An 18,300-nucleotide genomic window follows, 5' to 3' on the forward strand; every position below is an offset into this window, starting at 1 on the left:
CTGGCCCCCCGGGCCCAGCCGCTCCGCGGCATGTGGGACCTTCCCGGACCGGGGCACGAACCCGTGTCCCCTGCATCGGCAGGCAGACTCTCAACCACTGTGCCACCAGAGAAGCCCCCCTGTATATTTTTTAAAGGCATTTTATCCCTTTCCCCCAACTACCTGCCTCAGGCATAGCAGCCGCCCACTCTGGGAAACAGTTTAGCAGTTTCTTAAAAAGTTAAACATAATAGGGCTTCCCTGGTGGCGCAGTGGTTGAGAGTCTGCCTGCCGATGCAGGGAACACGGGTTCGTGCCCCGGTCCGGGAAGGTCCCACATGCCGCGGAGCGGCTGGGCCTGTGAGCCATGGGCGCTGGGCCTGTGCGTCCGGAGCCTGTGGTCTGCAACGGGAGAGGCCACAGCAGTAAGAGGCCCGCGTACCAAAAAAAAAAAAAAAAAAAAAAAAGTTAAACATAACTACCATACAACCCAGCAATTACACTCCTGGGCATTTATACTAGAGAAATGGAGAGTTATGTTCACACAGAAACTTGTCCACAAATGTTCATTAAACTTTATTCATGGTAGCCCCAAACCTGGAAACAACCTTCATATCCTTCAGTGGGTGAATGGCTTAACAAACTGAGGTGCATCAGACCATGGAACACTACGTGGTAATAAAAAGAAATGACTGTTGAGGCACATACGTTGGCTGAGTCTCTAGAGAGTTATGCTGAATGGAAAAAAAGCCAGTCTCCCAAAATTACATATGAGATGATTACATTATATAACATTCTTAAAATGACAAAATTACAGAAATGTAACAGATTAGTGATTGCTAGGGGTGAAGGAGTAGGAATGGGAGGCCTGAGGGGCATGGCTGTGGCTGTAAAAGAGCGGATCTTTGCAGGGATGGAAATAATGTTCTGTACCTGGACTATATCAGTGGTAATATTCTGGTTATGATACTGTGCTGTAGTTTTGTACAGTGTTACCACTGGGGGAAATTGAGTGAAGATTACACGGGATCTCAGTATTATTTCTTATAAATGCATGTGATTCTACAGTTATTTCCAAATGAAAAGTGTAATTTAAAAAACTAACAAATCTATGGATATATGCAAAAACATGAATGAATCTCAGAACATCATGTTGAGTGAAAGAAGCTAGACTCAAGATTTATTATCTCATGGCATGTATATGAAATTCTGTAAGAGGCAAATCTGTAGTGATAGAAAGCCGATCAATTGCCAGGGGTAGGGAGAGGGTGCTGACTGCAAAGAAACACTAGAGAACTTGCTGAATGGAAATATTCTGTCATAATTGTGGTAGAAGTTATACAACTTTATCAAAACTCATCAAATTATACACTTAAAATTAGTAAATTTTATTGTAATGAATATACCTCATTAAATCTAACAAATATACCTCATTAAATCTAACAAAAACAAAAAAGGGGGGGTGTTAAGCAAGCAAAAGCCGCTGGAGCTAATATCTTCAAGAGGGAATTCCCTGGTGGTCTAGTGATTACTAGGACTCCGCGCTTTCACTGCTGAGGTTGCAGGTTCCGGGCAACTAAGACCCCAAAAGCCATGCGGCGCGGCCAAAAAATAATAATAATAATATCTTCAGGAATCTTTTCACTTCCTCCACTTCCTCTTAAACACCACAAGGTGGCATTAGCCAAACGTTTCTGTCATTTCACAATGGAGTCCCTAGTGAAAAGTGTTCATTTGTAGGAATGACTTTCCTTTTATTAATGATCTTAGCCAGCTTGGTGATAAGATAAAATACAGCTTTCATCCTCACCTTCACTTTCATCTTCTTCATACATTCTCTTTTATACTGAGAGCTGATATTTTCAGCTTCACTTAATTTGGGGCGGTTTTTGCCAGCAAGTAATAAACTCCATTGCATTTCTTGTAATTCCTCAGTTAACCTTAAGAGTTTTTACTTTCTTTAACGTGTATAAGAGAATTAGCTGGCCTGGAATATACCAGCTGAATATTTCTATCTTCAACGTATGAGTGCTCTTCGGGCTGGCAGGATCCCTCATCACCATAGTAGAAGCTCAGCAGGACTTGTTGAGACCTTGTTTCATCTGCCTAAATGCAAAAGGGCTTCAAGGACTATGGGATGGAGCAGCTTAGCATTACAGTTAAGTCCCTTACATACGAACAAGTTCCGTTTTGAGAGCCTGTTCGTAAGTCCGGTTTGTTCGTAAGTCCAACAAAGTTAGCCTAGGTACCCAACTAACACAGTCAGCTATATTGTACTGTAATAGGTTTGTAATACTTTTCACACAAATAATACATAAAAAACAAACACAAAAGATGAAGACATTTTTAATCTTACAGTACAGTACCTTAAAAGTACAGTCGTACAGTATAACAGCTGGCGTACAGGGGCTGGCATCGAGTGAACAGACAAGAAGAATTACTGACGGGAGGAGGGAGAGGAGGTGGGAGATGGTTCCTTGCTGGAACCAGATGCACGTTCGCAGCTTTGAAAGTTTGCAACTTGAAGGTTCTTATGTAGGGGACCTACTGTATACAGTAAATGGTTAGGACTCCGCGCTTTCGCTGCCGAGGACTGGCATTCAGTCCCTAGTCGGGAAACTAAGATCCCACAAGCCACACAGCACAGCCAGAAAACAAAGTAAAAAAATAAAATTGTATTAAAATTTTTTAATTAAATATAAAAAATTGATAGACTGAGTAATGCACATTACCCTCCCTAACATGGATGAGCCTTATCCAATCAACTGAAGGCCTCAGTAGAACAAAAGGCTGACCCTCCTTCGAATAAGAGGAAGTTCCTCCTGCCTGACTGCTTTCAAACTAAGACACTGATTTTTTTCTTGCCTTTGGACTTGAAATAACGACTCTTCCTGGGTCTTGAGCCTGCTGGCCTTTGGACTAGAGCTATACTATTGGCTCTCCAGCTTGCCAACTGCAGATCTTGAGACTTGTTATCCCCTGTAATCACGTGAGCCAATTCCTTATAATAAATCTCTTTTCATATATGTGTATATATATGTACATATACCATTGGTTCTGTTTCTCTGGAGAACCCTAACTAATACACCTGCCCTTAAGGAGTTAAGACGTAAAGAGAAGAAAACAGCACCAAGAAGAGACCTGAGAATATTCACAAATGAATAGTACAGTGTTTAGGAACATGGGTTCTGGAGACAGACACACAGACCTGGGTTCCAGTCCTGGCTCCAGTCACCAGCTCTGTAATCATGGGCCCATCACTTGATCTCTGAGCCTCATTTTTCTCATCTTTAAAATGAAGATTCAATGGAGTAATTAATATAAAGCATTTAATTTGGTGCCAGGCAATAATAGTGGTTTTTTTAATGAGTATAAACTTAAATATAAAACTTTTTTTGAGCAACAGCACCCTTTTTGCAAATATGTTTTTATGGGGAGGCTGTTGTGGCTGAAGGAGTGGGGGAAGTCAGGCCTACCCTCTTAACCTTATCCTATCCCAGCAGCCCTTGGGTGGCACTCTAGGATTCTTTGGCTCGCTGTGTGAAACCCACTGGCAGGGACTGTAAGTGCCCAGGAGATGGAACAGAATCATCAGAGAGAGCAGGTCTCAGCTGTTTGTTAGTTCCCTAAATTTATTTTAAGATACAATATTCTTTATCTTGTTTCCTGCCATAATGCTATGGACGGAATGTTTTGTGTTCCTCCAAAATTCATATGTGGAAGCCCTAATCCCCACTGTGGTGGTATTTGAAAATGGGGCCTTTGAGAGGGAATTAGGGTCATGAGGGTAGGACCTGTATGATGGGATTAATGCGTTTATAAAAAGAGAGAAAGACATGAGATCTCTTTCCAACATGTGAAGATAGAACAGGAATGTAGCTCTCTGCAAACCAAGAAGGTCCTCACTAGACATCAAATCTGCTGACACCTTGATTTTGGGCTTCCCAGCCTCCAAAACTGTGAGAAGTAAATGATTGTTGTTTAAGCCACCCAGTCTTTGGATTTTTTTACAGTGGCCCAGATTAAGACACCTAATCTAAAAACACCAGCATCTCATTTTGACAACTGCAGTGGCCTTCTAACCAACTGCAGTGGTTTCCCCAGATGTCATGTGACAATTCTTCCTTTGTAAGCCAGCGATGTTCTTCTCAAAAATAAAAATGATCGTGTCACCCACCTGATAAATTTTTATTAGCTTCTTATTGCTCTTAGGATAAAATCAAAACTTACAAGTCTTTCTTAACTTCCTTGAGTCTGCCACTCTTCCATCCCTTGTCAAGTCACCCTGCTTTACAGTGGACTTCTTGGTCCTCACAGGTGCCTGTGCTCTCCCCAACCCAGGCCTCTACATGTGTTGTTCCTAGGTTTATAACACCCTGTTCTCCTTCCCCTTCATCCCTATACATCAAGCCTCAGCTTAAATATCATTTATAGAGCCTTCCCTGGCCACTTAGACTAGTGCAAGTCTCTGCTGCATTCTTCCCTCTCTACACTTTATTGTGAATATTTCATTTCTCTTCTTGTTCACTACAAAGTAGATTCTATAAGGGCAAAGGCTATGTCTGTTTTATTAATCACCATTTCACCAGCCCCCAGCACCATGTCTGGCATATTACAGGTACTTAGTATTGTGTGTTGGATATTGGATGACTGCCTATGCCAAGAAGACTGTGTCAGTAATGTGTGGGTTTGTATCCAGTATTGCAGTTTATAGTGGCAACTAAATAGAAGGATTTATCTTGCATTTTTAATCATTTTTTTCCTTCTTGTGAACTTCTTAAATTTCAGGCCTGCCGTGGGGCCCAGACAGCTGCAGCCACAGCTCCCCGAATCAAGAAATTTGCCATCTATCGATGGGACCCAGACAAGACTGGAGATAAACCTCATATGCAAACTTACGAAATTGATTTGAATAAGTGAGTATCTCTGTGAAAGCTAGGTATTTGATAAATGAAGGTGAGCTCTTGATCTATTTCAGGGATATGCTTTTACCATCCTTGGAAGGTTTAAAAACAGATTATCCAATGGCTCTGGAATTTATCATCTTTTTTTTTTTTTGCGGTACATGGGCCTCTCACCGCTGAGGCCTCTCCCGCCGCGGAGCACAGACTCCGGACTCGCAGGCCCAGTGGCCACGGCCCACGGGCCCAGCCGCTCCGCGGCACACGGGATCCTCCCCGACCAGGGCACGAACCCGCGCCCCCCGCATCGGCAGGCGGATCCCCAACCACTGCGCCACCACGGAAGCCCTATCTATTTTTAAAACAACAAGGTAGATACCTGATTGAAAAACATAATACCAAGAAGAACAACTTTTACAAAATTCGTTTCCTTCCTGCAAATCAAAGTATAACATTTTCTAGGAATACTGACAGAGATGGCATTATGCATAGTATATGAAGTCATTAACATATTAGCAATTTAAAAATACTCAATGTTTTTATGTTTTTTTTTTGTTTTTTTTGCGGTACATGGGCCTCTCACTGTCGTGGCCTCTCCTGTTGCAGAGCACAGGTTCCGGACGCGCAGGCCCAGCGGCCATGGCTCACGGGCCCAGTCGCTCCACGGCATGTGGGATCTTCCCGGACCAGGGCAAAAACCCGTGTCCCCTGCATCGGCAGGCGGACTCTCAACCACTGCACCACCAGGGAAGCCCTTTTATGTTAATTTATGTATATGGACCTATGTATTCTATAACAATGATAAGCACTGTAAACTTGGCTGGAATGGTGATAGGCCAAGATAGAGGTGTAGTTTAAATATTAAAAATGATCCATACCTATGTATTAGCTTTCTGTTTCTGTCGTAATAATTGCTGCAAACTTAGTGACTTAAAACAACATTGATTTATTATCTTACAGTTCTGTAGGTTAGAAGTCTGGTAAAGGTTTCTTGACTAAAATCAAGGTGTCAGCAGGCTGTGTTCCTTTCTGGAGACTAGAGAATCCGTTTTCTGCTCCTTCGAGCTGTTGGCAGAATTCAGTTCCTTATGGTTGTAAGACCGAGGTCCCTGTTTTCTTGTTGGCTAAAAGCTGAGAGCCATTCCCAGTTTTTAGAGAAACTGCATTCCTTGGCTCATAGTGCACATCTTCAAAGCCAGCAACAGCACGTTGAGTCCTTCACATTACCACTGCTGAACCACTCCTCTTCCATCTTTAAAGAATCTCCACAGGTAGCCAAAAGGAAAGAAGAATCTAGTGGGCTGGGCTCTAGCTTCCCACCGCTCCACACCTCCACCTCCCAAGTAGAACCAGCGCTGTTCTGTTTTATTTGTAAATGAATAAGTATTTCTTTTGAACAGAAGCTTCCATGGCACCAAAAAAATTGTTGGAAAACCACAGGTACTTGGGCTCCCCTGGTGGCGCAGGGGTTGAGAGTCCGCCTGCCAATGCAGGGGACGCGGGTTCGTGCCCCGGTCCGGGAAGATCCCGCATGCCGTGGAGCGGCTGGGCCCGTGAGCCATGGCCGCTGAGCCTGCGCGTTCAGAGCCTGTGCTCCGCGACAGGAGAGGCCACAGCAGTGAGAGGCCCGCATACTGCAAAAAAAAAAAAAAAGGAAAACCACAGGTACTTTAAATGCTTTTTTTAAACTGTCAACACACAAACTCTTTTAATAAGATAGAGTTAATTGATATATAATCTTCTTCTCAGATAAAATTATCAAATATTCAGCAACCAAAAATTATCAATAAAATTCAAAGAAAGGGAAATTGTACAGGTCACATTTTCTGACCATAATACAATAAAACTAAAAATTCATATTAAGAACAAAAAAACCCTAATTACTTGGAAATTTAAAGCACTCTTTTAAATAACTACTTGATTAAGGAATAATAAAAATATCAAACTACAGAATGTGATTAAAACTGGAAGAGTTAAATTCATAACTCCGTTCTTAACGATAAAATTTAAAGAGTGATTGCATTTACTTCCAGTAATGGCAGAATAGTTTCCCTCATACTAAGCCTTCAACAAATAATAACTGTACACTCTGGTTTATAAGATAAATATAAGAAGCAATGACCTGAAGGCACAGGAGAGTGACCAAAGCAGGCAGACACTGGAAGGGAGTTGACACTTGGGAGTATAGAGTGTTGCTTGGATAAGTAAACTGTTTTTGCATGTTTTTTTTTTTATCTGAGGGCAAGCCCCAGTTGATGTGGGAGTGCAAGGGCTAAAACTCGATTAAAAAAAAAATCACAGTCTAGGGACTTCCCTGGTGGTGCAGTGGTTAAGAATCCGCCTGCCAATGCAGGGGACATGGTTTCGAGCCCTGTTCCAGGAAGATCCCACATGCCGCAGAGCAACGAAGCCTGTGCACCACAACTACTGAGCCTGCGAGCCACAATTACTGAAGCCCACACGCCTAGAGCCCGTGCTCCACAATGAGAGAAGCCACCGCAGTGAGAAGCCCGCGCACCACAACTAGAGAAAGACCACGCAAAGCAACGAAGACCCAATGCAACCGAAAATATATAAATTTATTGAAAACAAAAACAAAAAAAACCCACAGTCTTAGTGTGGACGCTAGCTTGAATAACCAGATGATATACTTGGAAGCTACCATAGCACCAGAAAATGAGGGGGAAATCCTTGAAAGAAGTACAGAGGGGGAGCCCCAAATTCTGTTTATGAACTGTGCCCAGATCTTGAGTTCAGCCATACTAATTGTTGCTTTAAAAAAAAATCAGGCCGTACTGAGGGCACCGGCAAGAGCGGGTGCGAGCAGGTGGCTGGTGGGGCTGGTGGGGCTGGTGGGCGGGCCGGAAGCTGAGTCACCTGAGCCCACGGCTTCCAGCACCCTGACCCACGCTCAGCTCGTCACTCTGCAGGGACGGTGGGGGGGCTCGGAGCAGTCGCACGGCAGGGAGCGGCGGCAGCGGCCTCAGGTCCTGAGTCTCTATAGAAGCTGAAATCCATCAATCTCTGTTCTTCAAAATGCAATGAAATGTACCAAAGACTGTATTCCGACTGGCATGTAGGACATGCATGGAACCAGATAAAGCTGGTCTTTGGGGACACTGTCAAAACATAAAGGAACCATTACTTTTACATACGTCGGAATCCAGAGTGGTTTGGGTACTGGGCCCTCGGAAACAATGGCTGCACTTACCTGCTGCCCAGTGTGCTGCAAAGGAAAGGAAGCCATTCATTGCTCATACACGCCAACCAGGGGTCCTTCACCATAAACAGTGGGAGCAGGATATATTATCCAAGAGGGTTCTGTCATCCAGTGCTACATCCCCAGGAACTCCCTCCAAAAAAAGCAAGAACCTGATCCTTTACAAGACAGATCAGTTAGTCCTTACCAACGATTTAAGACAACATTTAGGGCTTCCCTGGTGGCATAGTGGTTAAGAATCTGCCTGCCAATGCAGGGGACACAGTTTCAAGCCCTGGTCCGGGAAGATTCCACATGTTGCGGAGCAACTAAGCCCGTGCACCACAACTACTGAGCCTGTGCTCTAGAGCCCGCGAGCCATAACTACTGAGCCCACATGCCACAACAACTGAAGCCTGTGCGCCTAGAGCCCGTGCTCCGCAACAAAGAGAAGCCGCCACAATGAGAAGCCAGCGCACCGCAACAAAGAGTAGCCCTCTCTCCCTGCAACTAGAGAAGGCCCGCGCACAGCAACAAAGACCCAACACAGCCAAAAATAAGATAAATAAAAATAAATAAATTTATTTTTTAAAAAAAGAAAACATTTAGATAATATGGGAAAGTTTTGATTCCAGTGCATCTAATAACTTCTGTTGTTTGGTTTGGAATGTTTTATTATGCAGCCATAAAAGGAGTGAATGTCGTTCCTTTTCTAGAACTTACTGGGTTACCTGACAGCGTAGTAAACATTCTGAAAAATTCCCAGAGTGGAAATGCACTAACAGCATATGCCCTGTTGAAGACTGCAATGCCTGCGCGGTACACGGTGACCCGGGGGGGGCCTCCTGCACCGTGAAGTATCTGCGCAGCCGCGGCTCCATGTCGACGCCGCCGCCTGTGAAGGAGCATCTGCAGGACAGCGTGGAGGAGACAAAGGAGCTCCTCACAGGGAAGCTGGAGGAGACGAAGGACAGGCTCAGTGACCAAAGGAAAGGCTTCTTTTAAGAAAAAAGTGGAATAGGGTGCCTTATATACCAGGTTATAGACAGTTCCTGCACTTTAACCCTTGGAGACTATGGACAAAGGTACATGCTCTTGATTATTTTTTTGGTTAGCAGGCTAAATATAGCAGTTCTTTGAGGGTTAAAGAACTAAGATAACTTTTTAAAGTTAAACATCACTAGAAAAATCAGTGTTTTTTGAAAAAGAATGAATCCAATATAAGAATTTCACGTCTGTAGCAGCGTTAAGCAGTCGTCCATGTCTTCAGTCATCCTTTGTGTTTAGATGTAGCTGCTCTCTCCTTGAATAGCTGATGCAGCCCTCCACAGATTTAACTCTACGTCTTCATCTTTGTTATTCATTGAGGTTTTAACTATATTCAGTTCTCAATGTGGAGACAAACTGTTATCATCAGAACTGCTTGTGAATAAGAGGATATTTAGTCTTTCTATAAAGACAGTATATAATGGTTACATACCAGTTAAAATGTAGACTTCATATGAAGAAAGCTGAATGAAAATTGGGTCATGTGTATATAAATAAGATGTATTGGTTATATGTAAATGAAAAATTGACCCTTTAAAAATGATTTTCACCTGAAGCTTGCCAGAATCAAATTTTTTAAGCAAATCTGTGCAGCATAGCACTTTCTCACCCAGAACGTAAAACTGTTATTCCTGCATCATGTCCTCTCCAACTGATCTCTCAGAGGAAAAGGGAAAATCATCACACCTTAAGTTTATGGTGGAGATCAAACACCCTTAGCAGTGCCTGGAGCTTATGGTTCTCAGCAGTGCAGGTTTGGGAGAATGGGACCTGCCTGTCCCTGCCACCTGGTCTCCACCAGCCAGAGTCCGTCTTGATTCCATTTTGGAGTAAAATTTTAAGATTGTAGCCGCTGTTTTCCTCTTGCATTGAAACATCCCTACTTGAGCATTTTACTTGAATTTTCTAAATAGCAAAGCTATCATTAAAACCTGCTTGGAATGAAATTCAGTCATGTCAGATGTGAAAGTTGCCGCAGTTTGTGTGGGTGTGTTTGAGGATGTGTTTGTGTGTTTCCCCTTGCTCTGCCTTTACTTCAGTTCTAACCTTTGAATTGAAAGGGGGAACGGGCCTCTTTCTAGACTGTCTTTGTTATGGGTGATCTGATAAGGCAAGAGAATGCCAGAAATAGTCCCACAGGCATCACTGCTGTGAGGCTGGGTTTTCGTATTAAACACTGAGTTTGGCCAAATTTTGAGAATACTTTAAAGGGAAAATAATGTTTACATTTGATACGTCTAATCATTATATTGGCTGTGCTGTGGTTGGACTCTTCTTTTTGGGGGTGGGTGGAGTGGTGAGGGGGCAGGGCTTACTCTGCCACATGCAGGCCTGATAAGGCAGGATGGTTTGTCTCCTGATATAGATCGAACGTGTGATTTCAAATTGACAGCACATTTTCAAATCCAAAAACAGTGAACATGTTTTAGCTTGTTTATTAAATAATTCACATTTTTGAGTATATTAAATGCTAAGATAGATATGAACGAATTTGTTTATTTTTAACCACTGAGACTGCCTGGTTTAAAATCATGTGTTATATGAAATTTACTTTTCACGTTGCATAGGGCGTGTTTTCCAATGAGGATAAATTGTGGGTCTTAGAAGCACTAATAATCCTGAGTTACCACCTTTGGTTCAGCCCATTTGAGATTTGTTGCCATCCAGTTTCATAATTGTGTTGTGTTTGTCCAGTTACAGAAAGTGAGGCACTGGGGAGTGCTTTGAAATTCTCTAGTGAAACGTTCTCTGAAGGTGTAAAAAAAAAAAAAAAAAAATCACTCTTCTGAGAAGCATGATACAGTCCAGGGTTACTACAGCATGTTATTCATAAGGTCCAGCATACAACCCAAAATCACTAATCATACAAAGAAACAGTGAAAAGTGAAAAGACAATCAGTGGAGACCAGCCTTGAAGCAACCCAGTTGTGGGAACTAGCAGAAAGGATTTTAAGCAATTATAATTGTGTTCATAGATAAAGGAAGATATGCTCATGATGGGATAGGAAATCTCAGCAGAGAGTTAGAAACTATTGATAATTAAAAAGGACCAATGGAAAATCTGGAACTGAAAAATACAATATCTGAAATAGAAAATTCACTGGATAGGCTTAACAGCAGGTTGGAAATGACAGTAGGAAGATTTGGTGAACCTGAAAGTAAATTACTAGGAAGTGTCTATTCTTAAGACAAAAAGGAAAAAAAGATTTTTTAAAAAGAACCTCATTGATCCATGAAACAGTATCAGAAGGTCTAACACACGTGTAATTGGGAGTCCCAGAAGGAGTGGAGTGGGAGAATGGGCAAAAAATATATTTGAAAAGGTAATGGCCAAGAATTTCTCAAACCTGTGAAAAGCATAATTTACATATTCAAGAATCTTAGTGAGGGCTTCCCTGGTGGTGCAGTGGTTAGGAATCCACCTGCCAATGCAGGGGACATGGGTTCAAGCCCTGGTCCAGGAAGATCCCACATGCTGCGGAGCAACTAAGCCCATGTGCCACAACTACTGAAGCCTGCACGCCTAGAGCCTGTGCTCTGCTACAAGAGAAGCCACCACAATGAGAAGCCCATGCACCACAACGAAGAGTAGCCCCCGCTCGCTGCAACTAGAGAAAGCCCTCACAGAGCAATGAAGACCTAATGCAGCCATAAATAAGTAAATAGATAGATAGATAGATAGATAGATTTCTTTTAAATCTTAGTGAACTCCAAGCCCAACATAAATAAATAAATAATAAATAAATAGAATCTTAGTGAACTCCAAGCAGGGTAGATACACAGAAAACCACCCAAGCACATCATAATCAAATTACTGAAGATAAAAATAAACAAAATCTTGAAAGCTATGAGAGAAAAACACATTGTATGCAGGGATATGAATGATTGTTTACTACTCATCAGAAATTACAGAAGCCAAAAGACAGTGGAATGTCTTCTCTAAGTTACTAAAAGGAAAGCTCTGTCAACTGAAATTCTGTATTCAGCAAAAAGATCCTTCAAGATGAAGATGAAATTAAGACATTTTCAGATAACAAAAAGTAAAAGGAGTCATAGCTTCCTGTACTGCGTGAATGAGGAAGTTTTTCAGGCTGAAGAAAAATAATGCCAGGTGGAAACTCAACTCTTAGAAAAGTAGTAAAAGGCACCATATGTGATAAATACAAAACCATTTTTTTGTCTTAACTTTATTAAAATAGATATGACTGTTTAAAACAAAATCATAGGGACTTCCCTGATGGTCCATTGGGTAAGACTCCACGCTTCCAGTCCGGAGGGCCCAAGTTTGATCCCTGGTTGGGGAACTAGGTCCCACATGCATGCTGCAACTAAGAGTTGGCATGCCACAACTAAGAGTTCGCCTGCCACAAGTAAGAAGTCCACATGCCGCAACTAAAAGACCCAGCGCAACCTAAATAAATAAATAATAACATTTTTTAAAAAACAGAACAAAATTATAACATTGCCTTACATAAAATATAACTTACATAGAGGTTGGAATGTTGTTACATGAAGTGGTACAACATTAACTCTAAATAGACTGAAAAGTTAAGGACATATAATTCTAGAGTAACCATTTTTTTTAATGCAGAGAGATATATAGCTAAAATGGAATTGGAATATATAAATTAAATATATGTATACTAAAATGGAATTCTGAAAACATTTACTTAATCTAAAAATACTACTTAAAAGAAGGCAGGAAAGAGAGAACAGGGAGAAAGTGTTGGGACAGATAGTAAAATGATAAACCCAAATCCAACCATATCAATAAGTACATCAAATGAAAAGAGACTAAACACTCCAATTAAATGGCAAAGGTTGTCAGAATAAGTAAAGAAGCAAAGCCCAACCACACGCTATTTACAAAAAAAATGCACTTTAAAAATTTTTTGCCCACACTGTGGGGCATGCAGGATCTTAGTTCGCCGACCAGGGATCGAACCCTCACCCCCAGCAGTGGAAGTGTGGAGTCTTAACCACTGTACTGCCAGGGAAGTCCCCCAAAATGCACTTTAAATATAAAGACACAGATAGGCTGAAAGTGAAAGAGTGGAAAACAATATACATGCAATCTGCATTAAACATAATAAAGAGTGGCTATGGTAATATCAGCTAAAGTAGACTACAAGGCAAAGAACACTACTGGAAATGAGGGAACATTTCATAATGATAAGGGGATCATTTTATCAGGAAGACATAACAGTCATAAGTGTGATTATGAAATACACATTCTTTTTAAGTGCACATGCTACATTCACTAAGATACTGGGCCATAAAACAAATTTCAATAAATTTCAGAAAGTTGGAATCTTACAGGGTATAATCTCTGACCACAGTAGAAAATTTAAAGCAGTAACAGCAAGATATTTTAGGTATCAAAGCAAAAATCACAAGGGAAATTAGAGAAGATATTGAACTAAATGATAATGAAAATATAGCATTTCAAAATATGCAAGATGCCTCTAAAGCAGTGCTTAGGGGGAAATTTATAGCTTCAAATGCATACATTAAAAGAAAAAAGGTTTAGAATCAGTGATCTAAGATTCTACCCTAAGAAGGTAGAAAAGTAAGAGCAAGGTAAACCAAAAGCAAGTAGAAAAAGGAGATAATAAAAATAAGAGCAAATAGGATGGGGGCTGGGGGTAAGACAGCTGGTAGAAAAAAATAAAACCAAAAGTTGGTTTTTTTGGAAACAACAAATTTGATCATCTCATAGCCAGACTGGAGAAAAATAAGAGAAAACAAAATCCCAGTATCAAGATGGAAAGAGAGCCTATGGATATTAAAATGATACCAAGAGAGTATTATGAATAACTTTATGACAAATTCAATAATTGATGAAATGGACAAATTCCTTGAAAAAATACAACTTACTAGATTGACATAAGATGAAATAGAAAATATGAATAGTTCTATGTTACAGAAATTAAATGTGTTATCAAAAACATTTTCACACGGAAAACTCCAGGCCCAGGTGGCTTCACTGGTGAATCATATCACACATTTAAGAAAAACCTAACACAAATATTCTTTCAGAAAATAAACAAGGAATATTCATTTCGTAGTTCATTTTATGAGGCCATCATAACCTGATACCAAAATCTAACAAAGACATTACAAAAACGAAAATTACAAATTGGTATCGTTCATGAACATAGACACAAAAATCCTCAAGAAATTTTAACAGTTCAAATCTAGCAATCTATGAAAAGGGGTAATGCCTTAATGACCAAGTTTCAGTTTATCTCAGGAATATGAAGTTGGCTTAACACTGGAAAATCAATCATTGTAATTCATCATATAAAGGAGAAAGGAGAAAAGCCATAACTCTGCAAATTTGAAAAAGAAGGAAACTTCCTCAACCAGGTAAAGAGTATCTAGGGACTTCCCTGGTGGTCCAGTGGGTAAGACTCCACGCTCCCAATGCAGGGGGCCCGGGTTCAATCCCTGGTCAAGGAACTAGATCCTGCATGCATGCCGCAGCTAAGACCCGGCACAGCCAAGATAGACAGGTAAATAAATAAATAAAAATAAATCTTTTTTTAAAAAAAAAGAGTATGTATGGAAAAAGCTACAGCTAACAAGCTTAATTGTGAAATATTGAATGCTTTATCCATAAGACCTGGAACAAAACAAAGATGTCCACTCTCCACTTCTATTCAGCAGTTTACTGTACGTTCTAAGTAGTGCATTAAAGGCAAATGAAAGAAATAAAAGACATGAAGATCGAAAAGGAGGGAATTAAATTGTCTGTAGTCACAAATAACTTGATTGTTTATGTATAAAATTCCAAGGATCCAAGGAATCTACAAAACTACAAGAACATACTAAGTAAATTTAGCAAGGTTGCAGGATACAAGGTCAATATGCAAAAATAATTTTTTTATACTAGCATCAACCATTCAGAATTTTAAGGTTTTAACCAGGGAAATTAGGCAACAAAAAGGAAGAAAAGGAAATTGGAAAGTAAGAAGGAAACTCTCTTTTCACAGATCACATGACCTTGTATATAGAAAATCCTAACAAATTCACACCAAAAAATTACTAGAATCAATAAATTAGTTCAGCAAAGTTGTAGGATACAAGATAAGTATATAAAAATCAACTGTATTTCTGTACACCAGCAATGAACAATCCTAAAATAAGAAAATGATTCCATTTACAGTAACATCAAAAAGAATAAAATACTTAGGAACAAACTTGGCAAAAGGAATGCAAGACTGAAAACTATAGAACATTGTTGAAAGAAACTAACAAAGACCTAAATAAATGGAAAGATATTTCATGTTTCTGGGTTGGAAGACTTAATATTTTTGAGGTGGCAGTGCACCCCCAAGTTTATATACAGATTCACTGTAATCACTCTCAAACCCCAACAGCCTTTTTTTGCAGAAATTGACAAGCTGATCCTAAAATTCATATGGAAATGCAATCGATTTCTGTGTACCAGAATGTTATTTGCAGCATTGTGTGTAATAGGGAAGGATTTTAAGCAACCTAAGTGTTCTTCCATAGGAAAATGGTTATGTAATTACAGTCCCTTGGCCAAGTTGTTTTGCATGAAAAAAGCAAGATACTATCATATATATATATTGCATTTTTTTAAGTCTGAGAAAATTTATACCAAACGCTTAATATTGCCTACCTATTATGAAATTTAGTGTGAGACAGTTTAAAGGAAGATCTTTAGCTTTTTAGCTATTTATATTTGAAATTTTTATAAAATGCAAATACTAGCTTTTGTAACTTAAAGAAAACGAATAAATAGAATTGATGTACATAATTTAAAACATGCCAAGACAAGAATAGACAGATCATTAGAATAAAAAAAGTTCTAGGGAATTCCCTGCCAGTCCAGTGGTTAGGACTCCATGATTTCACTGTCGAGGGCCAATGTTCAATCCCTGGTCAGGGAACTAAGATCCCACAAGCCACATGGCGTGGCCAAAAAAAAGAAGAAAAAACAAAAGAGTTCCAAAATAGATTACATTATATATAAAATTCTAGTATAGAATGGGGCCGTTGGAGGGGGAGTATCACAGATCAGAAGCAAAAGAGGGTTTAGTCAGTCAGTGATTTGGGGCAGTTGATTAGCAATTTTTGCAACTTGGGGGAAATAATTTTAAAATGGAAGAAAATTCAAAATATTCATCAAACCTCAGGAAGGAGTGTGGTCTTTTAGACTTAAAAGAGGATAGTATCATAAGGGGAAAAGTGGTCAGCTTTTAACAATGTAAACATTTAAATTTTATGTGTGTTTGAAAATTTTGATTACTGGGGGTTTCCGTGGGGGGCCAGTGGTTAAGACTCTGCACTGCCAGTGCAGGCAGCGCAGGTTTGATCCCTGGTCGGGGAACTAGGATCCCACATGCTGCGTGGAGCAGCCTTTAAAAAAAAATAAAAGTGAAAAAAAAAATTTGATTACCAAAATCAGAAGTCAGATAGCCACTTGCTGGTTGAGGGCGGGAGCAAGATTAGCAACAGATGTATTAGATGTGTGATGCTGTGGTATATATTTGGTCTTGGGTTTCTGTCTTCTAAAACCCTTGTAATCCTAAAGAATAAGAACTATAGGGTCATCTTTTGTTATATTTTGTTTTCGTTCCCAGTTCCTGAAATAGCTTCAGAAAATCATAAAGGTGAAATGGGTATCTTTTGTTATTCATAACCAGCCCCTTTCAACCACACCTGAGTTTATATTAATGCGATGATTTCTTAAAAGCCCCTAGATAACCACTGGATGGGGGCTGGTTGCTAGGGAATCCAACCATGTGATTAGAGGGCTGCAACTTCCAGCCCCGTCCCCTGGCCTCCCAGGAGGGGAGAGGGGGTAGGGGTTGAATCAGTTACCAGAGACCAGTCATCCCTGCGTAATTAAGCCTTCATAAAGATCCTTGAAGCACACGGTTCAGAGAGCTTGGGTTGGTAAACTCCAGGAGGTGCTGGGAGAGTGGCCTGCAGGAGAGGGTGTGGAAGCTCTCCTCCCCTTCCCACATACCTTGCCCTGTGTGTCTCTTCCATTTGGCTGTTGCAGGTTTGATCCTTTTATATAAACCAGTAATCTAGTCAGTAGACTTTTTTTTTTTAATTCTCTGAGCCACTCCGATTGATAGTGGCAGAATTGAGTTACACTGTGGGACACCCACTTGGTGTTGCAGAATTGCTTGGCATGGGAAAGACACCCACGCATTTGGTGACCAGAAGTGAAGTATTGGGAGTTAGTACAGGAAAACAGAAGGGTTTTTGTTTTAGAAGATGGTAGGGTCAGATCTTTAAAAGAAAAAAAAAAAAATCCCCAGACTTCAGTAAACAAAGAGGCAAAGAACATGGACAGACTGAGTCTATAGAGTTAGTCCACTAGAATGGACGCTCTGTGCGGGCCGGAATTTGCATCTGCTTTGTCCCCTGGTGTATCTCCAGCACCTAGAGCAGACCCTGGTACAGAGCAGGCTTTCAGTAAATAATTGGTAAGTGAGGAAAGCTCAGTGAATTTATGACAAATATTCAACCACTGTAGTATTCAGAGATCTCAAATTAAAACACTGACAGTAATAACTTCTCCATTCTCAGAATAGCAGATGTTTTTAAAGGTTACAATTCCCAGTGTTAGCAGAGGTACAGTGAAAGTGGTATAGCATATTGTTGGTAGAAATACGTACAGATAGTGCAGGTATGTTAACCAACCTTATTATGGTAATCATTTCACTATATATCAAATTACCATGTTATACACCTTAAATTTACACTCTATTATTTGTCAGTAATCTCAAAGCTGAGGGGAAAAAAGAAATAGAGACAAAGAAAGGAAATTGGAGGGGGGGCACATATTTTTTTAAATCGCATTCATAGAAAATTACTGAGAGGAGCGCAGGTAGCCGTGGCAACCAGGAAGTAGGTTTGCTGAGCGCTTCTCTGTGCCAGGTGCTGTAACAATTGCACGTTTTGTTTTGTTTTTTAATTTTATTGAAGTATGGTTGACTTACAGTGTTGTGTTAATTTCTGCTGTACAGCAAAGTGACTCAGTTATACATACATATATTCCGTTAAACATATATTCTTTTTCATTAGAGTTTATCACAGGATATTGAATATAGTTCACTGTGCTATACAGTAGGACCTTGGTGTTGCATGTTTTTATTTAATCTTCATAATAATCCTGTGATACAAATA

General features: G+C 40.3%; 1 protein-coding gene and 1 pseudogene across 1 annotated transcript in view; both read left to right on the forward strand.

The window, feature by feature from the left end:
* The window catches only part of SDHB (succinate dehydrogenase complex iron sulfur subunit B), a 35,923-nt gene that overhangs the window by 6,025 nt on the left and 11,598 nt on the right, over positions 1-18,300 (forward strand). The window contains exon 2 of the mRNA XM_007459261.1: positions 4,768-4,895. Coding sequence (XP_007459323.1) covers positions 4,768-4,895 — 128 coding nt within the window. The remainder of the gene's footprint in view (positions 1-4,767; positions 4,896-18,300) is intronic.
* Positions 7,917-9,100, forward strand: LOC103078676 (protein FAM210A-like; annotated as a pseudogene).

Source organism: Lipotes vexillifer, unplaced genomic scaffold, assembly GCF_000442215.2.
Source record: "Lipotes vexillifer unplaced genomic scaffold, Lipotes_vexillifer_v1.1 scaffold496, whole genome shotgun sequence".
In the NCBI taxonomy this organism is placed as follows: domain Eukaryota; kingdom Metazoa; phylum Chordata; class Mammalia; order Artiodactyla; family Lipotidae; genus Lipotes; species Lipotes vexillifer.